The sequence below is a fragment of the Labrus bergylta genome, chromosome 3 (assembly GCF_963930695.1).
Source record: "Labrus bergylta chromosome 3, fLabBer1.1, whole genome shotgun sequence".
NCBI classification, from domain to species: domain Eukaryota; kingdom Metazoa; phylum Chordata; class Actinopteri; order Labriformes; family Labridae; genus Labrus; species Labrus bergylta.
In genome coordinates, this window is record NC_089197.1 from 8,399,536 (window position 1) to 8,426,018 (window position 26,483).

Consider the following 26,483-nt stretch of genomic DNA (forward strand, 5'->3'; position numbering starts at 1 on the left):
AACAAAAGAAACACAAAACTGTTTAGAAAATAAAGTTCAGTCATTAAAATCATAATCTTAACTCACTCAAATGATGCGTCCAGTGTTTAGTTGACCAATGGAGTGTCTCCTGCTCCTTCATGGTTCTGGTCCAGGATTAGGGCCAGGTGAAGCTGCGGTCCTAATCACCTGTAACCCAACAGGAAGAAGTATTTTAGCATCGCATATTTAATAAAATAAAAAACAAATTATTTATGGGAAAAATTATAGAAGAAAAAAAAACAATTCTGCACAAAAAAAGTAATTAGAGCAAGTGTGTGTGTGTACTTGTACAACTATCTCTGTGAGGACCAACATACATTTGTAGTCCAGGAAGTGAGGACATTTTTGCGAAGTGGCAACATTTTGGTAGTTCCACATAAGGACTGACCTTTGTAGGGCTGTAAAACTTATTCTTAGCTGAGCAGACAGATTTACTCCTATTCTCCTCCACTTCCTTCTTTCTTTTTTCTTCCTTTCCTACTGTACCTCCTTAATTCCTTCTCTACTTCCTCACATCCTGCTTTTCCTCCAACTCTTTCCTTTCCTTATCTAGCATTTATTCTATACACTTTTGTTGCTCTTCACACAGTTGTTTTTTCTGTGTAAACCCATTGCCCAGTGAGAAAAACAAAAAGCTCCTGTCCCCTTAATAGACATCACTCCTGTCAGACAGCTGCAGAACACTGATCTGATGATCTGAAGATTTAATTTTGGGGTTTCATTTAGGGCAGCATTGTGTGGATGTTTGTTAATGTCTCAATCTTTCTGTTTTCTGTGACCTGACCTCAAGGTTGTAAACAGACTCACCAGCAGGTGGCAGCATTGTTGAAGTAAACTCCCCTCTCTTCCTCTTCATGGAGTGGGTGTGTTTCTGCTGTCCATCATCTTAGGGCCACACCTGGTCAGACACCTGGACCCGAGTCCCTGCTATGTCCTCTATTAAACAAAGAGCAGAGATGTCCTGCTCTCGTCACACCTGCATTTTTCTACTCACCTTAAGACAACACCAACATGACCTTTAATTAAGTATTCTTTCTGACCTGAGATTTTGGACCCTTTTGGATTTGCATGAATTTTGTAGTCCACTATGAAATCATTTTTTCTCCAGAGGAACTCACACACAACCTGGACCTGTTACCTCGGTCCATTCCTAACTTCTCTGTCTCCGCTCTGGTCTAAATCTGAACTTTGTCATGATTCTGTTGTGGCTCAGTCTTGGCCCTAGTCCTCACCGCTACCCCAAGACAAAAATACGGACGGTATGTTTGTGAAAACAGAAACTAGACCCGTTAGATCCTCTCTCCCAGTTCTGGCCCATTGATAAGACACCAGAGAAGCAGGGTAGGGTTACCTGGTACAATTTAATTAATTACAAAAGGTGCAAGGAGCGGGAACAGCTTGAAGAGGTCAAAAAGCTCCAGCAACACTTTTAGAACAAAGAGGCCAAAAGCCAAAATGCCTCAGTCTATTTTTTTAAAAACATGAATAGATGGTTGATGTATTTATAAACAACAGCTCCTCGTACCTGGAACTGAATCATGGCAGTGACTTGCAGTCTGTAGCACTGAAGTGGCAGCTGGTATGAAAGCTGAAGGAAAAGTACCGACTGAAATAAACAAAGTCTCCTTTGAAGCTCCTGCTGAGCACAGACCAGTAAAACACACAGGTCATATGGTTAAGGACGTAAAGCACAAAAAGCTTATCACATCTCAGATGGTTTCATTTTAGAGGTTTAGCCAAGCATAAAGACTGGAATGAGGAGGGAACGGCTACCGTCGCTCCATAAAAGGAGTAAACAACTCCTGATTTGATTTACCGGTTGTATGTCAGCGTAGAAGCAGACACATAAAGATAGTGTAGTTTTAGCATCGTAGCTAACGCTTGACAAACAAACTTCAGACTCCATCAGTTTGAAACAAACTCATGTTTATTATTCAAGTAAGAAAAGTGACAGCAGACACTCAGCTGTGGTTTTATTTACACACATGTACAGTTAAGTCCAGCTGATCCTGGACCAGCTCAGACACAAACCTGAACTCCTCACAGCTGGGACGCGCGTGCTCCTGACAGACCAGTCGCCTCATCAGCACAATCAAGAGACATCACACTGCAGCTGTGAGGAGTCGAACTACAGAGAGGAGATTTATTAAACTCTAACAGTCATTATTTACAAAAACAAACTCTACCGGAGCTCAACAACATGAACACAATGAAACAAACATCTGACAATCAAACATCGCTGATTCAAATCTGTGAGGAAACTCCAAACTTCAGCACGAAGCAGACGGACCTGAAGAGAGGGAGAGAGACATAGAGACAGGTGTATTACATGACATATTTTAAGCTAACATTAGCCGTTTTTCACATATGCACTCCCTGATCTGGTTGTTCATGAATGCATCTTACAGCGGGAGACGGCCCCTGTCTCCTGAGGCAAGACATGACATAATAAGAACGACTCTGAAGGACGAGGAGAGAAGGAAGAGTCCGCTATGTGACAGAATCTGATATCTGAAAAATTGGTTCCTGTGCTTTTCTGGCTGGGGGTGATGTTACCGATCAATATTGCTTCCTTACCTACGAGTCCGTCAGGTCAGCAGACTCACACGATGGTGGCCGGGCTGATGACCGGAGCCGTTTTCTGCACGCAGACAGACAGACGGACAGAACAGTTAACATGTGGACACATCAGAAACAAGGACGACGATCTTTAAGACATCTCTGCACTCACAGGTGAAATGTACGGGCTGTTGAGATGCTGTTTGTTTGAGGAGGAGCAGTAGGAGGAGGGTTGGCTGGGGGGGCTCGGCTCCTCCTGCAGCGCCTCCTGGAGGTTGGAGGAGACGCAACCGCTGTCTGAGCCGGTGGAGCCCGAGAGACAGCGAGACGACGAGCCTGAACTCTCTGTGGCTGAGGAGAGGAGAAGAGAAAGATTTCAGAGGATTTTGCAGACTGTCCTGGTGCATTATGGGAAATGTAGGATAGGGTTTTGAAGGAACAAAGATCAATTATCTCCCCATTTCTGTTTCCAGTTTGTATTTCATTTTAATAGTTATAACTGTAACGACTAAAAGGTTGTAAAAAGCATCAGAGAGTGTAAATAGTCTTGTAACTAACTTTAAACAAATCACATCCTTGTTGAAATAAGAATTGAAGGTTTATAACCCACTCAGCCTCTCGGTCTCCCTCCCGCCCGCCACACAACTGAACAGGTGAAATAAGATGAACAGCACCACAGTGCAACCTCCCAAAAATGATCTCAAGCCCATAAAAAAACACACATTATGGCTCCTGCATTGGCTGCAGGATTTATTGCGTGCGTGTTTACGTACTCATGGAGGGCTGGCTGCTGGTCTCGTGCTCCTGCTCGTCTTCCTCGATACAGGAAGTGATGAAGGAGCTCTCTGCAGCAGGAGACGAGGAGAGGGTTTGACTGGAGGAGGAGGAGGACAAGAACGGTTTAAACATGATGCTGGATAAACAGAGTGAACCTAGAACAGGTGGGACAGGTGTGTGTTGTACCTGTACATGTGCATGTGCAGGTTGAGCGGTCCGAGCAGGCCGGATGAAGAGGGTCCTGAGGCCGCAGCTTCAGAGGTCCCCGATCCTCGTTTGAAAGGGTTCGAGTGATCGAAGACAGAGACGGCGATGGACGCTCGCGTTCTGGCACCTAAACAAACACATGGACATTTCAGTCATGAGCCGATAAGATCTAGTTAATAGCAAGCTAATGAATCAAACTTAAAACATATTCATTTATTATCATTAATAAAAGTCGAACAATACATCTTCTCTTAGTCCTCATCTAAGTGAGTAGATACAGAGTACTGCATTCTAAAATGAGACGTTTATTTTAAAGTGTTTGACCTCTGCTCTTCATGATGTAGTGAACGGCTCGGTCACTGATGGCCGCATCACTCGGCTGGATGTCCAGAAAAGGTTTACTCCCCACTCCCATCGACACCATCTCCTTCAGACGACTCTCTGAAACACAGAATAGGAAAGGAAATGATGTCCGGGTGAAGAGAGGAGAGGGAGCGGTGTCAGCAGACAGAGAGGCCCCAGCACTTCAAACTGCAGACCCTCCATGCAGAGTGCAAGAGAGCCGAGGAGGGGGTTCAGAAGGCGGTTGGAGAGGTCCAAATTATTGTGTGCCTATACCTTTGTTCTTGGTGGCCTGCGTCCACAGGATTCGGGCGATGCCGGTCGTCCAGGCGTGTTTGACCTCAGCTGTGGCGGGCTGCAGAATGAAGGTCTGGTTCTTAGACGTCCTCCTTCTGAACCAGATCTCAAAGCGGAGCCCGTTGTCTCCTGCCGACTCGGTCAGACCCACATCTGCTGTCTGAAAGAGACAGAGGAGCTCAGTCTGAGTCTGACCTCAATCGAGCGTCGAAGAGTTCTCGCATCACACTTCTCCACAGCAGAACAGATTCTTGTGTCGGTTTGAAGCAGACACTCATGGTTATGGAAAGTTCAACGGCTCTTCTACTCTGATAACCTGGTGCACACAGCGCTACAGGAGCCTCATTTGTCAACACAGCTGTCAATCATGTTGTTATAGCCCTTTTTTTTAGCATCACATTACAAATGAAAACTGACCTTCACAGACAAAGGAACACTTGGACATGAATCAGCATGATAAGAATTACCTATAATGACCGATACCATGTCCTGTATTTTGATTTCAAAGTTTGATCCATGTCTAATCTGTTAACATGGGTGAGGTGGAGCTTATAAACAGTACTACTGCCAGTCAGCAGGGGGAGCTCTCAACGTTTTGGCTTCAAGTTTAGGGAGTTGTCGAGTCGTCCATCCTTTTACTAATTAAATGGTTTTACCTTGAAGGAGTGTTTGTAGATGAAGACGTCCAGCCCTCCCTCCATCTTCTTGGGTTTACTGAAGAGAACGAGCTCCTCAAACAGGAAGACGTGGCGCTGACATTTCCTCCTCCCCGTCCAGACAGTGAACTCGTCCTGACGGATCAGCTGACCCTGCTCCTTCAGATTTACCTGGAGGGAGGGAGCGAGAGAGGTAGAGTCATGTGTCTCTGAAGGACAAGAGGAAGAGGAGGACGAGGAGGACCACACTGAGATAGTCAAACTTACATCACAGTCTCGGATGGCGTCCATTGCCAACAAGTCGTTGCCATGACGAAGCTGGAACTTGACCATGTTGGTGGCGGCTTGCAGGGCGACATGCTCCGCCTCCTGAGCCGCGCCCACCTCCTTCATGAGGTCAGTGAGGAGCAGAGCATATTTACTCATCCTCTGGACAGGCTTCAACAGGTAGGAGGAGAGGTCCATCTTATCCCCCAACTCCACCTGCTTCCTCTGCACGAGGGGGGAGGAATCAAGGAGGGTGGAAAGAAGAGAGGAAAGAGAGTAAGAAGAGAAGGATGAAGGATAGATGTGCAGGAGAGAGAGAGAGAGAAGGAGGAGATACAAGGAAGAAAGGAGAAAGTGGAGAAGTAGAGACAAGTAGGAGAGAAAATGAGGAGGTAGAGAGCAGGAGGAATGGGAGGTGAGAGAGAAGAAAGAGGGAGATATGGCAGATGAGAAAGGAGGTGGAAGAAGCAGAATAGGAGGGGAATCAAAGAAGAGAAAAGGTAGGGGTAGAAGGAGGAAAGTCAAGGGAGAGACAGGGAGGAGTTTGAGATAAGGAAAGAACAAGAGAAGAGGAGAGAGAGTGAAGGAGGAGGCAAAAAAAAAGACAGAAGGAAGAGGAAGTGTAAGCAGAGAAAGATGAAGAGGTTGTAAGGACATAGAGAAGGAGGAGGAGCATACAGGAGGGGGAAGGAGAGGCGGAGGAGGCGGAATGAGAGACAGAGGGAAGAAGTAAGGAGAAAAAGGAGGAGGATCAGAGTCAGTTCATTGTACTCTCATCAGAAATGTACACAATGAGGGTACCAGCTGAGTGTGAGATCTAAAATGTGAATAATAATGTGATGATGAGGAGTTCTCACCCTGAAGAAGGAGTGTCCGTGCAGAGCGAGCAGAGTGTCAGATTTTGGTTTGTTTTTGCTGTAGAGAGCGTACAGACTGAACTGCTCCTGCTGCAATACACAAAAACACATTACATCAAAATGTGCATCTCCTTAAAAAAAAAAATAATTTACATTTTCTAAAACATTTTAGAGCAACTGAGCAAAATTACTAGATTTAAATGCCTCGTTTTAATTAAATAACCAATAGCAAGCGATCTGACATGCATTTAAAGAAAACAGTAGTTTACTGTTCAGTTCATAAAGCTTGAGGAGTGCTGGTTTCTTTAGATAGACGTCTCGATTTAAGTCAATGAGGGACCAGCGGAGTTACACAGAGGAACAGAAACTGCACAATGTGGACTACATGAAGCAGGAAGACAGTTTAAACCTTGTTACCCCTGAGAGACCCCCCCAAAACCGTCTTACATACCAGTGCGACTTATATTCCAAAATTTCAATTCACTTAAATCTGCTGTTTTTGGGGTAACCACGGATACACACTTACTGAGTTGGTGCAGCCAATAATAAACTGTTGTTGAATTTTACTACTATTTTCCCCTTGAATATATTTTTATATAAATCACACTCAAAGTAGTGATATTAAATATCAGCATGCTGTGATTCTCTGTGGCACCAGAGTAAAGTTCATCATCAGTGTTTTTGTGTTTGCGTGTCGTACATGTCTGAGGAAGCAGTGTGGCACTCTGAGCGGGTGTTTCCAGCACGCCTCCAGCTCGTTCAGGAAGAACTGACTGTGGAAGTCCAGAAGTTTCTCCAGGTTTCCGAACACGACTGAGCGTTTCCCCCGCAGGTCCTGAGGAAGGTCGGCCCGGTCCATCATGGGGAAGTAGTGACGGATGATGTAACTCAGAGAGCGGACGTACTCCCTCTCCGTGGTCACCATCTCCTCGACGACGTGCCGGAGCTTACTGCAGATACAAAACATGTACACTCACTCAGTACAAAGGACGATAAACTCTATTTCAGACCTCCATGGAGTTCTTGATACCTACCTCCCCCTGGGCCTGGACTCTGTTGCCGGGCTGCCATTGGTTCTTGGGGTTCCGGGTGTCCCAGGGTTGCTCAGTCCCTGCACTGCCCAGCTGTGAGCAGGTGTCCTGGGGCAGAGCGTGTGGTCAGCTGCCTCAGAGCTGCTGACCTCCAGGCCGCGGATGAACACGCCCGTGTTTCCTCTGCGCACCGGCTCGCTGAGGGTGCGGGGGTTGGGCCCGTACCGTGACGACTCGGGGGTGGAGGGACAGTCGAAGCTCTGAGTCTTTCTTAACTGCTGCCGCCTGCTGGAGGAGAAGGATGAGGAGGTTGAGGAGGGGGACGAGGCGAAGGAGGGTGTGAAGCTGTGACAGGAGCCGAGGCGGGGTAGACTGGGACTGGAGGAACAGATATCCACCAGATCTGACGACTCGGAGGAGGAGGAGGGGCTGCGGAACAGACGCTGGAGGAGTGGGGTGTGTTGAGGAGTGTTGGAGAGATGGGAGTAGGAAGTGCTGCGAGGAGGCGAGGAGTTGCTCTCCTCAGGGGGGCAAGATGAGAAAGTTAAGGACTTATCAAAGACCCCCAAAAGTCCTGACAGTGATTTCCTGGAGGAGATGGAGCTCCTGCTGACGGCAGAGTCAGATCTCTGTCTGTGGGCGGAGTCTCGTGTCCTGAGCGCTGCCTCCATCTTCCTGTCAAACATCTTCTTGGTCTCCTGACATTTTGACCAGGCGAAGCTCCACTGACGGAGGCCTCGCTCGCCCCGCAGCTCCTCTGCCAACGCCTTCATCTCCTGAAAACGGCCGTCTGGGATAGGTGGGTGCTGGCGCTGGTAGTCCTCCAGGCAGTCGATCACCGCCTGCCGTTTGTCTGGCAGCGTGCACTCCTCCATACTGACTCCAGCTAGGTGACGCATACCCTCCAAAGCCCAGCCATAGGCCTGCAGACACAGAGAGAGAGAGAGCCAGGCTCAGATCATGACCTCATAATAAGGGGGTGTGGCCTCTGGTAACACAGCATTGAACCTCTCAAGAATAAGTGGAAAATATAACCAACAGAGAGGTCTGGTGCCTCCATCTTTATATTCTCTGGAGTCTGGACATGTTCTGCACGTAGACTGCTGGAACAACACCAAACAGCTTATTTATGAAGTCATGAAAAAGAAATTCCAAATATCTGCTAAGCTGGTTTTTCTGAGCTCAACCACAGAAGTTAAGACTGTGACTTGTCCTCCTTTGAAATCGTTGGATTATTTTGGCTTTCACAACTGCTAAACGGATATTTCATTGGAGGAGAAAAGACTCACCTCATTATGAAGAATGAGCTACAACTATGGCTCAACTAGCAGCCTGTGAGAGAGTGACATACTCTCTGTTGGATAAGCTGGATCAGTGCATGCTCAGTAGGGACTTTATGCTGCCTGGCTATCTGCGACTCTAACTTAGAGGTCAATTTTTTTTAACATAGAAACGTTGTTGGTTTGAAGATCTCCTGATATTCTTTTTTGCTTTTATTGGAGAGATAGGACAGTGGATAGAGTCGGAAATCAGGGAGAGAAGGAGAGTGGGGATTGACATGCGGGAGAGGAGCCCCAGGCCGGATTCTAACCCGGGCCGTCCCCTGGGACAAAAGCCTTTGTACATGGGGCGCAAGCACTAACCAGCAGGCTACCGGCGCCCCGCCTTGCACTCGTATGTAGAGATAACATTAATAAGATTTCGGTCATAGTAATTGGGGTAATTGTTGTCCTCGGTTTGTAAAATCAATAAAAATGTTGAACATATAAAAGTGCTAATGTCCCTTGTGCAGGCAAAATGTTTAAAGTAAACTAACAATGTTGAGAAGTCAAACTGATGCTGAACATGATTGGAAATGTTGTAAACCCAAGGGGAGATATTGAGTCAGCATGGTTAAAAACAAATGTTGAAATTTTGTTAAAATAAGGTTTAAAGGCTTTATATGTGATTTTTCACACTTAAATAACTCTGTGAGTCATGACTGTCTACAATGGGTGTAACACCCGAGTCCCACTGTCTGTGATGTTTTCAGAGTCCTATCTTCAGTTTGTTTACATCGCCGGGACGACGGCTGACTCCTCCCCTCGTGTATAAAAGTTGTTTAATTGAGGGACTAGAGAAAAGAAGAATAACATACTGTACTCACTGCTTAACTGTGTTTCTAGATCACGCTCATTTCAGGTAAATTTACATGCAGTGTGAAGATACGAGCAAAATAAAGATCGCTAGCATTAGCATGCTAACCCACAATGCACCGCGAGTTGTTTTGGTTTCATGCTGGTGATCAAGGGCGACATCTGATGGATTAAAAAAATCGCATATAAAGCCTTTAATCTGAAAATCTTGAGGTGCAAAAATAAAATTAAAAACGCTCCAGTCATCACTTTACTAATTTACTTTACTAATTTCTGTCCCTGATTCTCTTCAGTGTCAATGAGTATCACCATTTCAGCTTCATGAAGAGGTCAATGGTGCAAAGACATTTAAGGTCCATTAATATCTTTAAAAGATGCTACAATATCCAAAGGTCCTCCTTTTATACGTTCTCATGTAGTATTTATGTATATTTTTTTGAAACTGTTAGGGATGTGTATTTGTGTGACTACATGTGTGTATGTTGTGAATGTTTTTGTTTTCGAAATGTCATGCAGTGTAATGTGCTATGACAATACAGACATCTGTGTCCTTCTCCTTCAGGTTGTAGCAGCCGGCCAAAGGCTAGCATCAAGCACAGCGCCCACACGGTTTCAGTGCCAGCGCTGCGGCCAATCACAGATTTTGCAAATCGAGCTTAAACCATCAGTAAGCTTGCCTTTGGACTAGTTTTTGTTCAGGTCAAAACGCAGGTTTTAGTTTCCTCAAAAGACTCTTTGATCACGACAAACATCCGCTCCAATACCTGTGAGGAACTTTTCCTGACACGCCTCATTTATACTGCTTGTGTTGTTTAGACAAAGATCCTGTTCAGGCACGAAACTCAGAACAACTCAGAGATACTCAGCTCTAAGTTTTAGGCACAGGGGGGGATGATGGCCGGAGGTGTCTGTGGTTCTGTCTGTGTTACAAACAACCAGTGAGAGAGAGAGAGAGAGAGAGAGAGAGAGAGAGAGAGAGAGAGAGAGAGAGAGAGAGAGAGAGAGAGAGAGAGTAATGACATCACCCTCCACGTTGGTGTGGAGAAACCTTTGATGTGTGTGCGTGTGCGTTTGAGCGCCACAAAGGAGCCGACCACCGACCTCTTTTTTGTCGCGGTTGGAGGGGGAGGAATGTGTGTGGTGGGGGTTTAAATGAAAGAGGAGAGGCCTCCTCCTCCTTTTCTGCACTGATGGACTGAAAGAGTCTTTACCCTCCTCACAGACAACCAACACATTACCTCACCACTAAAACAGCACAACACACACACACACACACACACACACACACACACACACACACACACACACACACACACACGCGCACACACACACACACACACACACACACACACTCATGTTTACTCAGGTCACTTTGGGATATTTACACAGACTTCCATTCACTTCCTGGAGACGCATCCAACCCACAACACTAGATTTCTCCCAATTTTGGACACAACTTATCCCAGATCAGCTGCACTAACAGAAACATTTCCCAGGCCTTGAGAGGATCTGTTTAATCCTGACCTGACAGAAGCAACACTGCCGCTTGATGTTAAGATGAAGAAAGTATGAAGATGTTCACAGAATCTATTTACCCTCTGCAGTAACATCACATGCTTAGTGCACCTGCTCTATCTGTCCATTATGAGGGCAGGCAGCAGCTGCAGCAGCACGATGTGGTCTGTTTGGGTTTGCAGAGGAGGGCAAAGGAGGAGTCAAACAATGACTCTCACTGAAGACCTCACCAAGTAGATTTTGTGCCTGAACAAACCCTAAATGGTCCCCCAACATGTACACAGTACCTTAAACCAGACCCTGAATGGTGCCTTGAAACAGCTGTTAAAGGGCACCTTAATGGAAAAAGCAGAGTACCTTAAATCAGACACTTACTTGTGTGTGTGTGTGGATGTGTTTGTGAGATGGGAAAGGGGAATTAGGGATATCAAAGTGTTTGTATTGGAGGACCTTGAGTGGAGAATGTTTTGGACATTCATGGGATGACGCACAAAAAAAAATAAAAAGCAACAAAAAACTAAACGCAGTTAATTATCATCTAAACCATTTAAGGAGGATACTATTGTTGTGACTTCCGCTCTGTGTCTTCTCAGTGCTTGTTTGTCATAACAGGAGGTCAGCTGTCTAACAATGAAACCATACGGACCATCACACCCTCCTACAGTAGGACACTGGGTCAGCTGTGTGTGTGTGTGTGTGTGTGTGTGTGTGTCGGCTGAGTGCTCTCAAAACTGATTAGCTGGCTGATGTGTCCTGATCACAGCAGCCGCTCGGTTCCCACACAAACACACACGCACACATTCATGTAGTCTGATCCTCCGCCCTCAGGAACATGAGCGGGGTTGGTGGAGAAAAGAGACTAAACACTATTTTTAAAAAAGACACCAAAAAAAATCTAAAACACTGAAATTGGACCACTTCAGAAGGAGGACTTTGGCCAGTAGTTTCCCCCCGGAGTCTCCCAGTGTTTGGCTTTGCTATGCTGCACCAGTCTCTGACTTTCAGTTAAATCCTCGACATTCCTCAAACATTTATCTACACAACGTCTCTGAACTCCCACACTCGTACCAGGAGGTGAAATGTAAGTCAGACTTACACGCAAACATTTGAACCATGACAAACATACCATAAACTATTACTGTTGTTTTGTTTGGATACGACCTCTGTGCTTGCAGAACTGATAAGGCTTAGCCTCTCCAAAAGAATCTTAAGCTCCTTTCACACAAAAACTCCCGACATTTTCCAGACAAATCAGAACATTTAGGTGTTGAGACGAAATTTCCCGGAATAGCCCTTTGACACATGACCTCAACAGCTCTCAAAACTTGAAAGACTCAAATTTGAAATAGTTGAAGGGGGGAGGGGGGGGGGGGGGCGCGGACTCTGGCTATCTCATCAGGTTATCAAAGTCAGGGTTAACGGATTTGAGCATTCCCCTTTCTGGAAAATCTGAACATTTTCAGGAGTGTAGTGCGTGTGTGAACAGGGCAGAAGAGGGCGTCTGTCCGCACGGGTACACGTGTCCATTATCCTTTTAGATCTGGTAACCAGGGTAAACTTTTATATGTGTGTTAAAAATACGGCTGAGGAAGTATCAGTTATGCAATGTTCCAAAAGGATTTATATTCTTTTGTGTGTGGGGAAATCTGTCTCAGAATCAAATTATGCACACATACGACCGGCTTCAAAGAAACAATGACAAGAAAATAAATCAATAAGTAGATACTCATCCGAACCCAGATAACCCAGATGGCTGTATTCCTCTTGAAACTCAACAATTACATGAACACAATGAAGCTTTTTCAGTCAAAATCAACAACACCACGACATCCCCCTCAAAAAAGCTAACCATTTAATGTCATTATCAAGCCCGTTATTAAGTGTCTGAAAGCTGTATGATATACCCAAAGATGCTCCATCAACTCTCCTGTTCTGTTAAATCGTCCCTAAAATCTCAGGTCTGCATTCAGAGACAAAGGTTTGTATTGTGGTTGTACCTGTAAGGTGACCTTGAGTGTCCTCACAGGCGATTTAAATAAAATCTATTAAGGTTATTACTATTAAAAGTTGTATCTCATATTCTGATTGAGAAAAAGTCTACTGGCATGACTCCCATTTGACATTTTCTTGAACTTTACTGGCTTGTTAGTTTAGGGTAATTTGGAGTAGTGAACCCGACCTCATCGTCCGTCCACACAAACGTTTGTGTGTCATCCATTTCTGAATGTTTACACCTCACCTCTCTGAGGGAAGAAAGAATATGTTCGCATGTGTGTGTTATTTCATTAGAAAGTCACACCGCCAACTACTAGTCGGGAGGTAAACTAGAGCACAATTTTGCAGATCTGTGTGCACAGCGCAAAACTTCTTTTTTTAAAACAAAAAACTTTTCAGTTTTTGGAGGATCGTTCTTGTGTAAACCTGTCAGACTACCTTTATGTGCAGCTTTGAATATAATGATTATAGCTGATGTGGGTTTGCTTTGAAATATAACACGCCAAAGATAAAGGATTTTCCCCTCTTACTCTGATACCGTTTATTATTTTGATTGCTAATGGGATGTGAAAAGATTTCCACCAATAAGACAAGAACTGCATCTAAAATAAGTTGTGTGATATTTAACCACAGCTCCAAGATGTGGATGTTTACCAGGCTCAAATAAAAAACCTCTAGGCATAGAAGTTTAAAGAGAAATAAGGATTTAGTGTGTTGTAAAGTTAGCAGCTCAGATATGGACTTCTGTTATTACATGATGATACTCATTTGACACAGCGGCCCTCTCTAATGACTCATTGATTATAGAAATTGCGGATAACGGGTGATGACATTTCTGTCGATTGACCAAACATTCAGCTCTATCTGGATGTCTGGATGTCTGGAAGCGAGACTGATGAGAGGAGAGGAGAAGAAGAACAGCCATCAAAAAAAGGAAGAGGCACCAAAACAAAAGGGGGGAGAAGAACCGACTGCTACACACTAATTAAAATAACATGTGGTAGTTATTGTGCTGCAGAGACAGAGGGAGAGGAGGGAGAGGAGGAGGAGGAGGGAGTATGGACCACGACTAGACGGGCTATGGTTTTTGGGGACAGTGGCCCTGCAGGACTCCAGGCCAGGACGCAGTCAACCAAAGAACCAAAGTGGAGGAGGAGGACGTCGAGGAGGAGGAGGGAGGGAGGAGGCCGCAACCCTCCAAAAACCAGATGAAAGGAGGAAGGGCCTCTTCCCTCCACCTTCATGGGAGGGGGGGTGGACCGACTTCAAACAGTTTACACAGCGACATATTTACTGAGTCTGTCAGTTCTTTAAAGGTTGAAACTCCTTTCAACACTCAGTTTGTAGCAGATAAACTGCATTCACTGCTCTTGTTTCTGCTCTTTTCTCTGTTCACACTGAAAACGGGTCTGCAGTGATCTGATCACAGCAGCTCGTCAGAACAGATATGAACTGCAGAGAAAAGATACAGGTGAGTTCAGATTTGTACTGAAGGTCTGGAGGTGATCCGCTCTAAAACCCTAAGAGAACTTTACAAAGATTTTCAGTGGGGAAAGAAAAGGTGAAACCTTGTATTTAATGGCCCCTGGGCCCTCAATTTAATATTTAGGATCTTAATTGACTAGAGGGTTCAAAGCTATGGAAAAGCTTCGGTCCATTTCTTCAGCCTGCCGATCTAAAAGGGGATGGAACTGCGGTTATGACACGCTTTGATGCAAATGGGTCTGATTAAAATACGACCAAAAAAAGTTCTGGCTCTTGACAGGCTCAGTGAGTTTTTAAAAACAGTCTGAAAACATCACAGAAAGGACCTTTTAGGCTTTCAAGTTGCTCACACTAAAACCACCAGACTCCATTCATATAAACAGTAACTTGACCTTGCAGAACATCAGAATGTATTTTCTATTACTGCTTGTTTTTTTTGGGTTGTAGTTTAAAGAATATTATGCATTTAAAACACTTAAGATCACACATTAACCAAAAAAAAGAAATTGAATACAGCAGCAGGAGAAAAGCAACTCTGATGTCTATGTAATAATTAGTTTTTTTTTATTAATGGGTTCTAAATGGGGGCGGCAGTAGCTCAGTCCTGAGGGACCTGGGTTGGGAACTGGAGGGTCGCCGGTTCAAGTTCCGGCGCGGACCAAGTCTGGAAATTGGTTTGGTAGCTGGAGAGGTGCCAGATCTCTTCCTCAGCACTGCCAAGGTGCCCTTGAGCAAGGCACTGAACCACACCAAACAGCTGAGGAGCGCTCGCTGTGTGCAGCCCCCTCACTCTGACATCTCTCCATCATGTGTGTGTGTTTCAGCCTGTGTATGTGTGTAGCATGTTCATCAACAGAGTGTAAAAGGGAATTTCCCCTCGTGAGATTAATAAAGTATATCTTCTTCTTCTTCTTCTAGAGGCTTTAAAAAGACAACTGTAACTGCTTTTCTAGACCATTTTTTGTTTTGAAAAAAAGCATCTTCCTCTTAAAATAAAGATCTATCTCTGTAATGTTGTAAGAATCTGAGGTTAACAATCTGTGCCTGTCAGTGATGGAAAACAAGAACATTTAGTCGATGTACTTTGCTTGGCTGAAGTTTTACTCTGCAGCCGTCACATCATGTTCCACCTCTGCTAACCAAATAAATCTCCTGGAGCACATCCAAAACTGTTGGTACCTATTTGTCATTTAGACCACAAAACAGGGTAAAAAGAGGGACTCAGACTTTAAGGCTCAAACTCCCCCTCTAATAAAAGACTCTAATGATGTGATAAAGCACTGTTCACGAATATCACACAGGAAGTTGAGTCACAGCTTCAGTGACTTCATCACCACACAAACTGTTCTCCACTATCTGAGCTCACAAGAGAGAAACTGACTCGGTGTTCTCCTAGAACATAAACAACTGAACTTCTCTGAGAAACATCTCCGGTCAGCAGTCATTACAAACAGAACGATACGCAGCGGGACGGAGAGAACTCCTGTGAGAGCAGCTCGTAGATCAGCTGAGCCTCAAAAAATTATCACTCCTACACACACCGAGGACACACTGTCACTCAGAGAACATGACTCAGTACACAGTGTGACAGTCAGGATGTTTGAGTCCGACTGAAATCGTTTAATTTCTCAAAGTCAGACTGGACACATCTACAGCATGCGGTTGCGGTAACTCTTGCATGTATACGCCTCAATCAGACCCAAACTGGCCGAGGCGTTCTGCAAATGCTCCACAGTTTTGGCTCCGGGCTTTGACCAAGACGTGGAGCTGCATAAATGCATAGCACAACAGAATTTGTGTTGTCGTCCCCCTTCAAATATCACCATGAGCTACAGGGATAACGTGCATCGGTTTGCTTTCCAAAAGCAAAGCGTAGAGCATGTGTAAGTTGTTTACTAGTTAGTTGTTGCTAGTTCTGCATGATTTCCTTGTTAATTGTTTAGCACCAATACACCAAGTCAAATTCCTTGTATGTGTAAATGTACTTGGTAATAAAACCCGATTCTGATTCTGATGTATAAAATGTACAGAGCTATAAAGGTGTCTTTGTGTTTACACTGTTGGACATATAACCAGTGTGCCGCTTGCTGAAGGACCACATCACCACCTACTGTAGCGGAGTCAGACATACTTCTGTTTATACAAATATTCTTGTTTTCTGGGACAACAACAGGATTCCAATTAAATGTCCTAATGGAGCTCTACAGCAGCTCCACTTAAGTGTGCGTGTGAACGTGCTCACTGTCTTTTCATTGATGTTATTAGTCATGAAAAATATCTGGAAACATCACCAATCATCTTAAATGAAGAATATAATGGACCAATCAGAGAGCAGGAAGACATGATGCACAGTTAGGTGGTGCCGTCAGCTGGGAGCCATACGGAGGGGAACGAGGTTTAACACACACACAAAGAAAATGTTTGTTCTTCTATTCTTATGAGGACCTCTTACGGTAATGCTACTTTCTATGTCACTAACGGGAAAACCTTGTTGCTTAAAGTTTTCACACATTTTTCCAAGATGACTCCCGAGCAGCTTGCTTTGTGATTTACTGATTTTCAGTCTGCCTCTGCACTGTTGAGTATCTGCAGAACCTGTGAGTACAAGGAATTCCTTTAATGAGATATAAGGTAGTAGATTAAACTGTGAGTCAGAGTGACGCAGGCTGAACAGTTTGCTTACATATCTTCTTTTCTGTCACTGTCAGATTTGAAGTAAAAAAAAAAAACTCAGAGGTTATTGTTTGTCAAACTCAGCTCTTTGTAATAACAGAAAAGATGAATGCACAGACGACCCCGGATTCCAAGCGTGAGAGCTGCGACCCCATGAAAGAGACAAGATCAAAAGTCACATTGAGTTACTTTAACTTTAAGAACCAGGAACTAGTTTTTAATGAGCTTTAATGGTTATTTTAGCCTATTGTTGTCTGTGTTTTTCACACTTATCAAAACAGCCAGCAATGAAGTCTTCTGATTGCCTCAGATGATGGATTTCCTTCTCAGCATGAACACTCAAAAGGGTCAAGACTTTGTTGTCGGTCATCCATTGTGTCACTTCATCAGATTATCAATGCATGACGAACAAAAAAACAAACACGCTGACTCGAGGCGTAATGGCTGACTTAAAATGCTGCAGCCTTGGCTTATTAGAAGCCTCTTCTCTAAAGTCTCTGTAGTTTTGAAGAGCTAACCCTTTGCAGTGAAACTTTTTGAGGGTTAAATAACTTCCCCAGGTTTTAATCTAGATTCTGGTCCCTGTGGTAAAAGCTTTGAGATTCCACAAAGGTTCCTGGTTCCCCCCAGGGGAAAGTTCCTGCAGTGGAAATGCAGCTTGTGTGAGGGTTCACAGAAGGGTTCAAATGTCAATCAATTCTTTTTCAGATGCCGGGTGTTCTTGTAGTTAGTTTTTACTTTCAATTGATTGGCTGAAATCTAACCTGTCAGAATTTAAACATGTGATGGAAAACAAGTCGACACTTCACTGATTAGAGGGGTCACAAACTGGACAAGTTGAAACTCAAACAGGAATCTAACCTGAACACAGGGTTCAAACAACAAGTGACACAAAAACACAAGATGCTAGCATCTGTTAGCATGCTCAGGTCCACTGAACATTTTGTTGTAGCAAAGTTAACCTAAAGAAAAACACACACACACAACCACACACACACTAACATAGTGAAGGAGGTAGAGAGGTTGAGGGAGAAAGAGAGAAAAAGAGAGCGAGAGGAGTAGAGTGGCTTTCGAATCAAAGAATCTGGAGTCAACCTGACGCCAACTTAATATCCAAGTGAATCACTGCAACACACACACAAACACACCCACACACTAACTACACAACTACACATTAATAACTCTGTACTACTTCCCAACACAATTTAAGGAGGAATGTGGGTGTCAACGTGTGGATAAATGTGTGTTTCCTACCTTGTTGTGTTCTGTTGGAGCGCTGCAGCCTGACTGAAGGGAGCAGAGAGCGGCAGCCTGACCACACACACACACTTACACACTCACACACACAGACCACCCCCCCACCATCTCATTCACGGGCTGAATGGCAGATGGGCGGTCCCAGGAGGAGGACTGGGCAGGGGGAGGGTGGGTCACCACGGCAACAAAGACTTTGTGAAAGGAGTGAAAGGAGGAAGGAGGGAAAACTTGGCACTGGAGTGATACCTGGACTTCACAGACGCACACAAACACACGCACACACTAAAACACACACGAATGTTTGAACTGAAGCTTTCTGACTTGACAAATCCACGATGTGGAGATACGAGGTCTCCAGCTGAGAGAAGACTTTCCTGCTGTGACTGTAAGAGTGTGTGTGTGTGTGTGTGTGTGTGTCAGGTCAATACATCAGCCCGTCAGCGTATCAGAGTGGAAACTTCACAATAAACTACAGTCACTTCACTGCACACACACACACACACACACAAACACACACACACACATTAATAAAGCAGTAAATAAAGTTCATATGAGGACACATATTGAAGACTGCTGCAGAGAATTCAAAAGACTAAAGATGAGTAACGACCAACAGAAAGTCCTTTCTCTTTTTCTGGGTGTCATGGTTACACATATATTATGAATTTGCATCTTTAAGTGAGTTGAATTTTTTTTCGGCTCAAGCAGGAAATCATTTTAATATTTTTCTTGAGACGCCAAAAGATGTCTGCATGAATTATGTTACTGATTGTTGTTTCTGCATAATAATAATAATTATTTGTAGAGCACTTTTAAAACCAGGATCACAAAGTGCTTTCTAGAAACTAATTTAAAGAGACAGTCAGGATTATAGATTTAAACGATAAAAAGATTGTAAAAGTTAAAACGCAGGCGCCGCAAAGCCTAGCTGTTACATCACGTACCCCATGTACAGAGGCTACGGTCCTCGTCGCAGAAGCCTTGGGGGTTTGGATCCCATCTCGCCAATTGCTACATATCGTCCCCCACTCTCTCCTCCGAACATTTCCTTTCCCTCCCCAGCTGTCTTTTCCAATAAAAGGCAAAAATGGCCCCAAAATAAGAACAAAAAAAGTTAAATAGTGGACATCAAAGCTCTAATAAAATCAGCTGTCAGATATAAAGTCAAGTCTGTAAAAATGTGTCTTAAGACAAAAATATTAAAAGCTGATACAAGGTCCGCACACCGAATACTAACTGAAAGACGTGTCAAGAGCTGAGCTGCCATCAAAGCCCCGTTTGACCCCAACGCTGACTCAGGCACCGTTAGCTCGCACATCAATGAGGCCTTTTTGGGCAGTAAAAGCTCACTCACATATTCCGATGGCAGGACATTTAAAGCTTCTTAAGTTTTGAATAAACTTGTCAAATTAATTTTAAATGACTTTGGTATCCAGTGCATCCGTTTGAACCGTTTATTGGTATTAAAACGCTCGCCGGTACGGGATAAACAGAGCATGAGAAATGTTAGAAGATAAATACACACATCTTGGAGAAGGCAGTCAAATTCACCAAGATGTCGATGAAGCTTTGAAATCAACTTAAATATTTAATTTAGAAAACAATCATATCACTTCTGAAAATGTACAAATCCTGATATTAATACACAAGACTCAAAGACACACACAGACACACACACACACACACACACACACACACACACACATCATCCCTCCTACAGTACAGGGTCATGTGGACAAAGACCACCACCCCCTACACACCCCTTTACAAAAGGCAGGGTCCAGTATACAAAACAATATTGACACTCTCTCCCCCCTCCTCACCCAAACCTCCCCCCTGGCCTCAATACAAGCTGTCAGTTTCCCTGCAGGAGGACGATGTGAGGAGAAGGAGGAGGAGGTGATGTGTCAAAGCTACATCAGGCAGACATGAAACACAGAGAAAGGAGGGGGAGGCTATCAGGACGACTTAACGGTTCCTAACTCAAGATCTTGAGAATGAAAAACCTAAAAAGTCTGTTCTCATTGTGTTCATGAGTCAGTGAAGGTTAAGAGAACAAATGATCTGTACTTGACTCCAGGACTACAAAGGTCTATGATAGATTCTAAATAGTAAATGGTAAATGGATTTGCGTTTGTAAAGCGATTTTCTAGTCTTTGGACTACTCAAAGTTCTTTTACACTGCATGTCACACCTTCACATTCAAACACTGATGGTAGATGCTGCTGTGTAAAGTGACCATCAGAAGTAACTAATCCGTTCATACGCATTCAGACTCTGCCGACGAAACAGCGGGAGCGATTTGGGTTGAACCCCCGACCTTTCGGTTGAGAGACGACCGACTCTACCAACTGAGCCACAGCCGCATTTACTTGTTTTTGAAGGTTTATATGAAAGTGTTATTGTGTCAGATTATTTAACTTTCAGAGCTGATTTCAAAATCTGGAAGAAAAAAAAAATGCTAACTAGATGGTGGGCAGAAGATATGAATATGAAATTAATGAAGTAGAAATCTTTGGGGAAAAAAAAAACCCAAATACATTTACTTGAAATAGTGAAAAGGCCGTGAAATAATGTGGTTCTTTGTCTCCAGCTCACTGACAAGCACTGGGATCAAAGTATGACGCAGGCACAGAAGGAGAAAAAATAAATCACAGAGCTGCTGAAACATCCAAATCAACGGTCGACTGTTTTTTCATATCTGAAATACATTATACATTACATTAGTGTTCCTAAAATTCAACCACAGTGGCGAGGTTGGAAAGCCAAAACTAGTAGGAAAGAGGAGAAGCTAACTTTAAATATGAAGTCTGATTCAAAGCAGGTTAACAAGAGACACTGGAGGATAGATGAAAGCAGAAAGTCAGTATAGCTGCAGGCCCATAGAAACAGTGAAATTGCTTATTTCCAAAACTTTGGTACTACGTGCCCAAGAGTTTAAAGTGAGTTTTAAAGTGTCAAAGATTGAGCATTATTAAGTGGATCACTCCAGAAATAGCGAGCTCTGATGAAGTTTAAATTATATTTCAAGAGTTAAAGTTGAGTATAGAGGGTTTATGGTTTGTCTCAAGGCTGCAAAATCTGTCTTAGCAGTGCTTCACAGACATTTATTGAAATGTAGAGGGTCCGACAAAGGCTCCCCAGGAATGTGTGGCTTTTTGTATGCAATACTGTAACACCATCAGCTGGTTCCCAAACAGTAACAATACCTGGTCTAAGAAGCGATAGAGGCAGACGGCCTGCTCGATGTTCCTGCCTGTGGTTTTGACCCGCTGAGAGAAATCCTGAAGCTGAGCAAAGAAAGAATGAATTTTATCCTCGTAGACGTGGAGGTCAGCTGATGACATGTCGCCCCAACGCTCGACATGACTCAATAATGCCTCGCCTCGACTGCATCGCTCCTGCAGAGAGAGAGAGAGAGAGAGAGAGAGAGAGAGAGAGAGAGAGAGAGAGGAAACTGGTCAACACAAAACAAAAAATGATTCATCTGAGCAGTGTGTGTGTGTGTGTGTGTGTGTGTGTGTGTGTGTGTGTGTGTGTGTGTGTGTGTGTGTGTGTGTGTGTGTGTGTGTGTGTGTGTGTGTGTGTGTGTGTGTGTGTGTGTGTGTGTGTGTGTGTGTGTGTGTCGTACGTATGCTGTGATGTGGAAAGCTTTGAAGTCTTGTTGTTTTTTGTTCAGAAGCTCCAAAGATTCGTCCGGTTCATTCAGACTCTTCAGATTAACCTCCCCGACCTGCTCCAGCCACGACCTCACCTGATACACACAAAAACACATATTTGACTTATGAATAAAAATGCAAACACACTTTACAGACACGTGTTGTCTTGATACGGACCTCTGTGAAACCTTGCTCCAGTCGGCTGAACTCCAGGATGAAATTGAGCTCCTGAGTCCTGGAGTTGGAGAGCGTCACCAGGCGGTGGAGCAGCTCGTCCACCTCGTCGTACAGAGTCGACACCGTCTCCACCGCCGCCCGATAATCTTCAGTCTCGCTGAGGCTGCTCTCCTCTCTGCGGAGTCGCGACAGCAAGGCTCCGCCCTCCTGCTGCAGCTGCACCAATCGGCTGTCTTCGAGAATGCTGCGCATCACAGCCTTGTACCTGGACAGCAGCAGCTCGGCATCCTGGGAAAGAGAGAGAGAGAGAGAGAGAGAGAGAGAGAGAGGATGGTAAGAATTAACCAGCAAAGCTATGATGATGTTTGCCACTGTATTTCAGTGGGTGTGATTGTATGTGTGTTACCTGAGCGGCAGCAGGTAGAGGAGTGGACTGCAGGATGTTGATAGTTTTCTGCAGCAGGTTGATGACATCTTCACACTGATTGGTCAGCTGCTCCACTCTCTGATGGGCAACACACACACACAGGTATGTATGAAGACTACCTTGTCTTGTTAGACATTCAGATCAAAAAGATGTACAAAAAAGAGATATGGTTCAGGGTTAAAAATCTGATCCTGGACTGTCACTGCATGGATAGAAATAATGAATAAAAAACACAGGCTATGCTTTCACACCATTTGGCAAATGAGAAGAAGTCCCAGCTAATTGCAGCCACACTCACAATGATCTATTTTAGTGTGATGGTGAGATAAAAGCTGAGGAGAGAATTGAAGAAAAAGTGGCTGAAAAAGATCATTTGAAAAACAACTACCTCCAGGTTTGTCACAGTCCGATGGTGGTGGTTTTAAATGTGTATCATATTGTCATTGCAATATTGAGTATTGCTATCACGCATAGCGGATCTTTCTCACATTGTTAAATATTTAAAATATGTTTTTTAAACATTGAAAACACCCTTTTCATCATTTTGTTTCCAATGTTGGATTAGCTCATGTGTTGGGACCAATCAGCGGAAAATTACATCACTCCATCCATAACAGGGGTCATAATAGTGAATAACAACTGTTCATAAAACAATACATCCTCTATTGTTTGTGTGCTATGTGCAGGGCACTGACCGATCTGTAGCAGAGCCAGCTGCTCTGACTGAAGCTGAACGATCCTCCAAACTCAGCAGGAAGCTGACGGAGCTCCACGTGTTTCTGAACAGACTTGAGAGAGCTCAACACCTCCACCTGCAACACAGACACACACAGGTTCAGAAAAAAACTTCACGTCAATAAGAAAAGCAACAAGGTCAGGTGAATGAACGGGGTGTGATCAGGTGTCAGCTGTTACCTGTAGTGCTGCAGGCTTGTCCGGACGCAGAGACGAGTCCTTGTTGACCAGCAGCAGCACGGAGTGGATTGAGCCTGGTATGTTCTCCTAAACACAGACACACACACAACAATACAGAAGTACTTTAGTAAAGGTGACAGCAGGTAATCTGTCGTTATCTAACTCTGACTGAAGAGAAGCTAGGGTCAATTTCAGACATCAGCTGCAGAGGAAGATCTTCTTCAACGAGAATCAGATATAATTATTATTATTATTTATTTTTTTGAATGTGAAGTTTGGGCTGACACATTATTGGCTTCTTTCTGTGAGATAATAATGGCTCTCACTGTGTCAGCGTGGTGTGTCGGTCTGTGTGCCAAACATCACAACCTGTCTGACTTTGTGCACGCTTTATTACTAAACTAGAATCACTGCCTCGAGGTGGATTTTGTCTGCCAGTCAGACAAGTTGCACTTTGAGTTTCCCTTCAGAATAAGAGTGTAAGTGTGGATGGTTTCATTTGATTTATTAGAAAGAGGAGGCAGATTGTTTATGGATGAACTCTGGCCAAATGGTTGAGGAGGCCTTTGGCATTGTGCGACTGTCGCCCTCTGCTGGTTAGTGACCAATCAGAACGCAGTGTGAAAGACCCAGGACCAAACCTAAGCTGCACAAATATGTTCACAACATTTTCAGATTCCTAAATCTCAACCCTAAAACATGCATATAAACATATACAGATGATAAATGTCCATGAGGCCTGGAGCCGTGTTTAGTACCACAGCAGTTACCTTTATTAAGGACAACTTGCTTTACTATTTGACCCACATTAAATCAAATAAGGTTATAAAGTAAATCATGTGACTCCTCCTGTAATCACTCCACCTGCCTCCTGTAAGACTCACCTGTAAGGACCTGAGGGAGGAGAACAGGGCGGGAGCAGGAGCAGCTCTACGGGCGTCCACCAGCACAGTCATTCCCAACGCTGCCACATCCTTCCTGTTTGCCACAGTTAGTGATGTCACAGTGATGTCACAACATAGTGAAGCGACTCTGTAGTGTCAGCTGTGTGCCAGAAAAGGGGGGAGGGGGGATGTTCTTACCTGAGGGTGGATGTGTAGTAGAGCAGGAGGCGGAGCAGCTCTGCGCTGTCACAGTCGGGATTTGACCACACTGTGTTGCTAGGGCAGACGGTCAGCAGAGCCCGACCGCTACGATCTCTGGTTCCTGCAGAGAGATGCAGAAGAGACACTCAGGACATTAACTCTTTTGTCTTTACCAAACTTAAAACTCCTGTGAGGAACTTTCATATTTTCTCTATCTTGGAAACCCCTGTTGACAACGTGTTGCATCTATTTCTTCCTGATTTTGTCCTGCACGTGTAGGTAGAGTTTCTCAGGTCATACTGTATATAGTAAGGTTGTCAACTACTACTTCTACTTTTAGGGCACCGACTTAATTTCCCAGATATGTTTACATTAAAGAGTGTGCAGAAGTTTTCCTGCATTGTTCAGCCTTTTAAAACAAGATATTACCAATTAGAGGATGCCTACTAGGACTTCTATTTTTTTTTTTTTTGCCGTGGTACAGGAACAGGTATGGATATTGTTTGATTTACTAGAATCGTACTGAAATGTAAAACTCTGGTATTGTGTCACCTCTAATGTAAAGTCATCAGTATCCATCTCAGTCTGTTTTCTCTAATCACTCCTCACATGAGCTCTTTAGTCTTCCGTTTTTTTTCTCACCAGGCAGACAGAGAGCTGCAGAGCTGAGCAGCACGTTGTAGAAGCTGGACCACTTGGACTGGGAGGACTTGGAGGACTGGGTAAAGCGCACTGGGACTGTGGGCACAGCTGACTGCTCCTGATGTGGAGCAGGTGGAGGTGGTGCTGGTTTTGTTGTGCTGGGACCAGCAGACTGAATGAGATGTGGCTGTGCAGGAGGCAACTCACTGACGGAGCCTGTGGAAGAACACACACAAACACTTAACTTACCTGTATATTACCAACATTCTGCAAACTGGATATGTTTTTTAAAAGTCTTATTTTAAATCGTATTCATTGTGGAGGTCTCAACTGTGACTGCAGCTGCTGTAACAGTGTCATTTTCCGCAAAGGATTATTAAGTATCTTTGTCACACATATACAGTGATTGTAACATTACACTATGTCTAATACCTCAATTAGACCACCTGTTTACCCTCCAACAGCTGACGGGAGGATTGAGGAGGAAAATGAGTACAAGCCGGACCAGCGTAAACTGGTTTAATTTAGTATCTATTCTTGTCTTTGCAGCAACTTTGAAAAATGTTAACTTGTGTGATTTTGTGCAAGTTCATATTTCTACACTCCACTTCACATGGAAAATACTTCTCTGTTGTCCTAACCTGCCAAAAGAAATATAATGTCTGTGCTAGAACTCTTCATATTTTATAACCATAACTATGATTTCTTATGTCACCACACTAGTCTGTTTCCTTTTAATGAATTAGAAAGTTAAAAAGGTACAGCTTTGGAGAGTAACCCATCATCAATATCATACACATGAAAGGCTGCTCAATGTCGAGTTTAATCCATCAAATTAATCAATCACATCTCCGTCAGATCTGAAGGGGACAAACACTTATTGATTTAAAAAGGTTTCTAAAATACTGTTTGTGAACAAAAGTGAAGAAACGTCTGTGGCCAACAACACACACGGCAGCGATTAGTCCACATACGCAGACTTTTTTGGGGTATTTGAAGTTGTCAAATGTTTTTGATCAAACAGCCTCGGGGAGGAGACGTTCAGTTCTTTTCATTTAACAGCCGGGGCAATCTGCAGACGTTGTGTTGAAGCCTGGAGTCAGTGCTCTGTTCACTGTGTTTGTTCGACTACAGAGAAAGAATGAGTCTTTATCTTTATATAATCAAACCTTCAGTTATAAAACCAGGGGAATTAACTAGTCCACTAACCAGCTGACCAGTGCTCCACTAAAGTCCTGCCCACAATAAAAAATAAAATAAAAAACAGATGTTGAAAATGTGAGAGACCCCACACACGACGACAAATTCAGCAGTTTTGTTCCTATACAGCGTGGAGAGCAGTGACGTGACCAAAACAGCACACCAACAGATTCATTCATGAGAGAGAGTGCTGACTCTAACAACTGGAAATCTCACTAAATCTCTAACGGTCAAACAGGACTTTAGAGCCATGGACATGTCTGACGATGGACGCAGTTTCAATCAAAAATCACAAAGTAAAGAA

General features: G+C 43.9%; 1 protein-coding gene across 2 annotated transcripts in view; it reads right to left on the reverse strand.

Moving 5' to 3' along the window:
* Window positions 1-1,926: 1,926 nt before the first annotated feature.
* The window catches only part of plekhg4 (pleckstrin homology domain containing, family G (with RhoGef domain) member 4), a 49,549-nt gene continuing 24,992 nt past the window's right edge, over window positions 1,927-26,483 (reverse strand). For both annotated transcript variants that reach the window (XM_065952603.1, XM_020654511.3), the window contains exons 4-24: window positions 24,980-25,195; window positions 24,335-24,458; window positions 24,137-24,230; window positions 23,253-23,339; window positions 23,033-23,149; window positions 22,317-22,415; window positions 21,911-22,198; window positions 21,706-21,828; window positions 21,284-21,475; window positions 7,018-7,937; window positions 6,684-6,933; window positions 5,984-6,073; window positions 5,127-5,351; window positions 4,860-5,030; window positions 4,183-4,363; window positions 3,889-4,005; window positions 3,544-3,691; window positions 3,354-3,454; window positions 2,753-2,931; window positions 2,599-2,662; window positions 1,927-2,311 (exon numbers count right to left, since the gene is read on the reverse strand). In XM_065952603.1, the coding sequence (XP_065808675.1) occupies window positions 2,624-2,662; window positions 2,753-2,931; window positions 3,354-3,454; window positions 3,544-3,691; window positions 3,889-4,005; window positions 4,183-4,363; window positions 4,860-5,030; window positions 5,127-5,351; window positions 5,984-6,073; window positions 6,684-6,933; window positions 7,018-7,937; window positions 21,284-21,475; window positions 21,706-21,828; window positions 21,911-22,198; window positions 22,317-22,415; window positions 23,033-23,149; window positions 23,253-23,339; window positions 24,137-24,230; window positions 24,335-24,458; window positions 24,980-25,195 (3,761 nt within the window). In that variant the 3' untranslated portion in view covers window positions 1,927-2,311; window positions 2,599-2,623. The remainder of the gene's footprint in view (window positions 2,312-2,598; window positions 2,663-2,752; window positions 2,932-3,353; window positions 3,455-3,543; window positions 3,692-3,888; window positions 4,006-4,182; window positions 4,364-4,859; window positions 5,031-5,126; window positions 5,352-5,983; window positions 6,074-6,683; window positions 6,934-7,017; window positions 7,938-21,283; window positions 21,476-21,705; window positions 21,829-21,910; window positions 22,199-22,316; window positions 22,416-23,032; window positions 23,150-23,252; window positions 23,340-24,136; window positions 24,231-24,334; window positions 24,459-24,979; window positions 25,196-26,483) is intronic.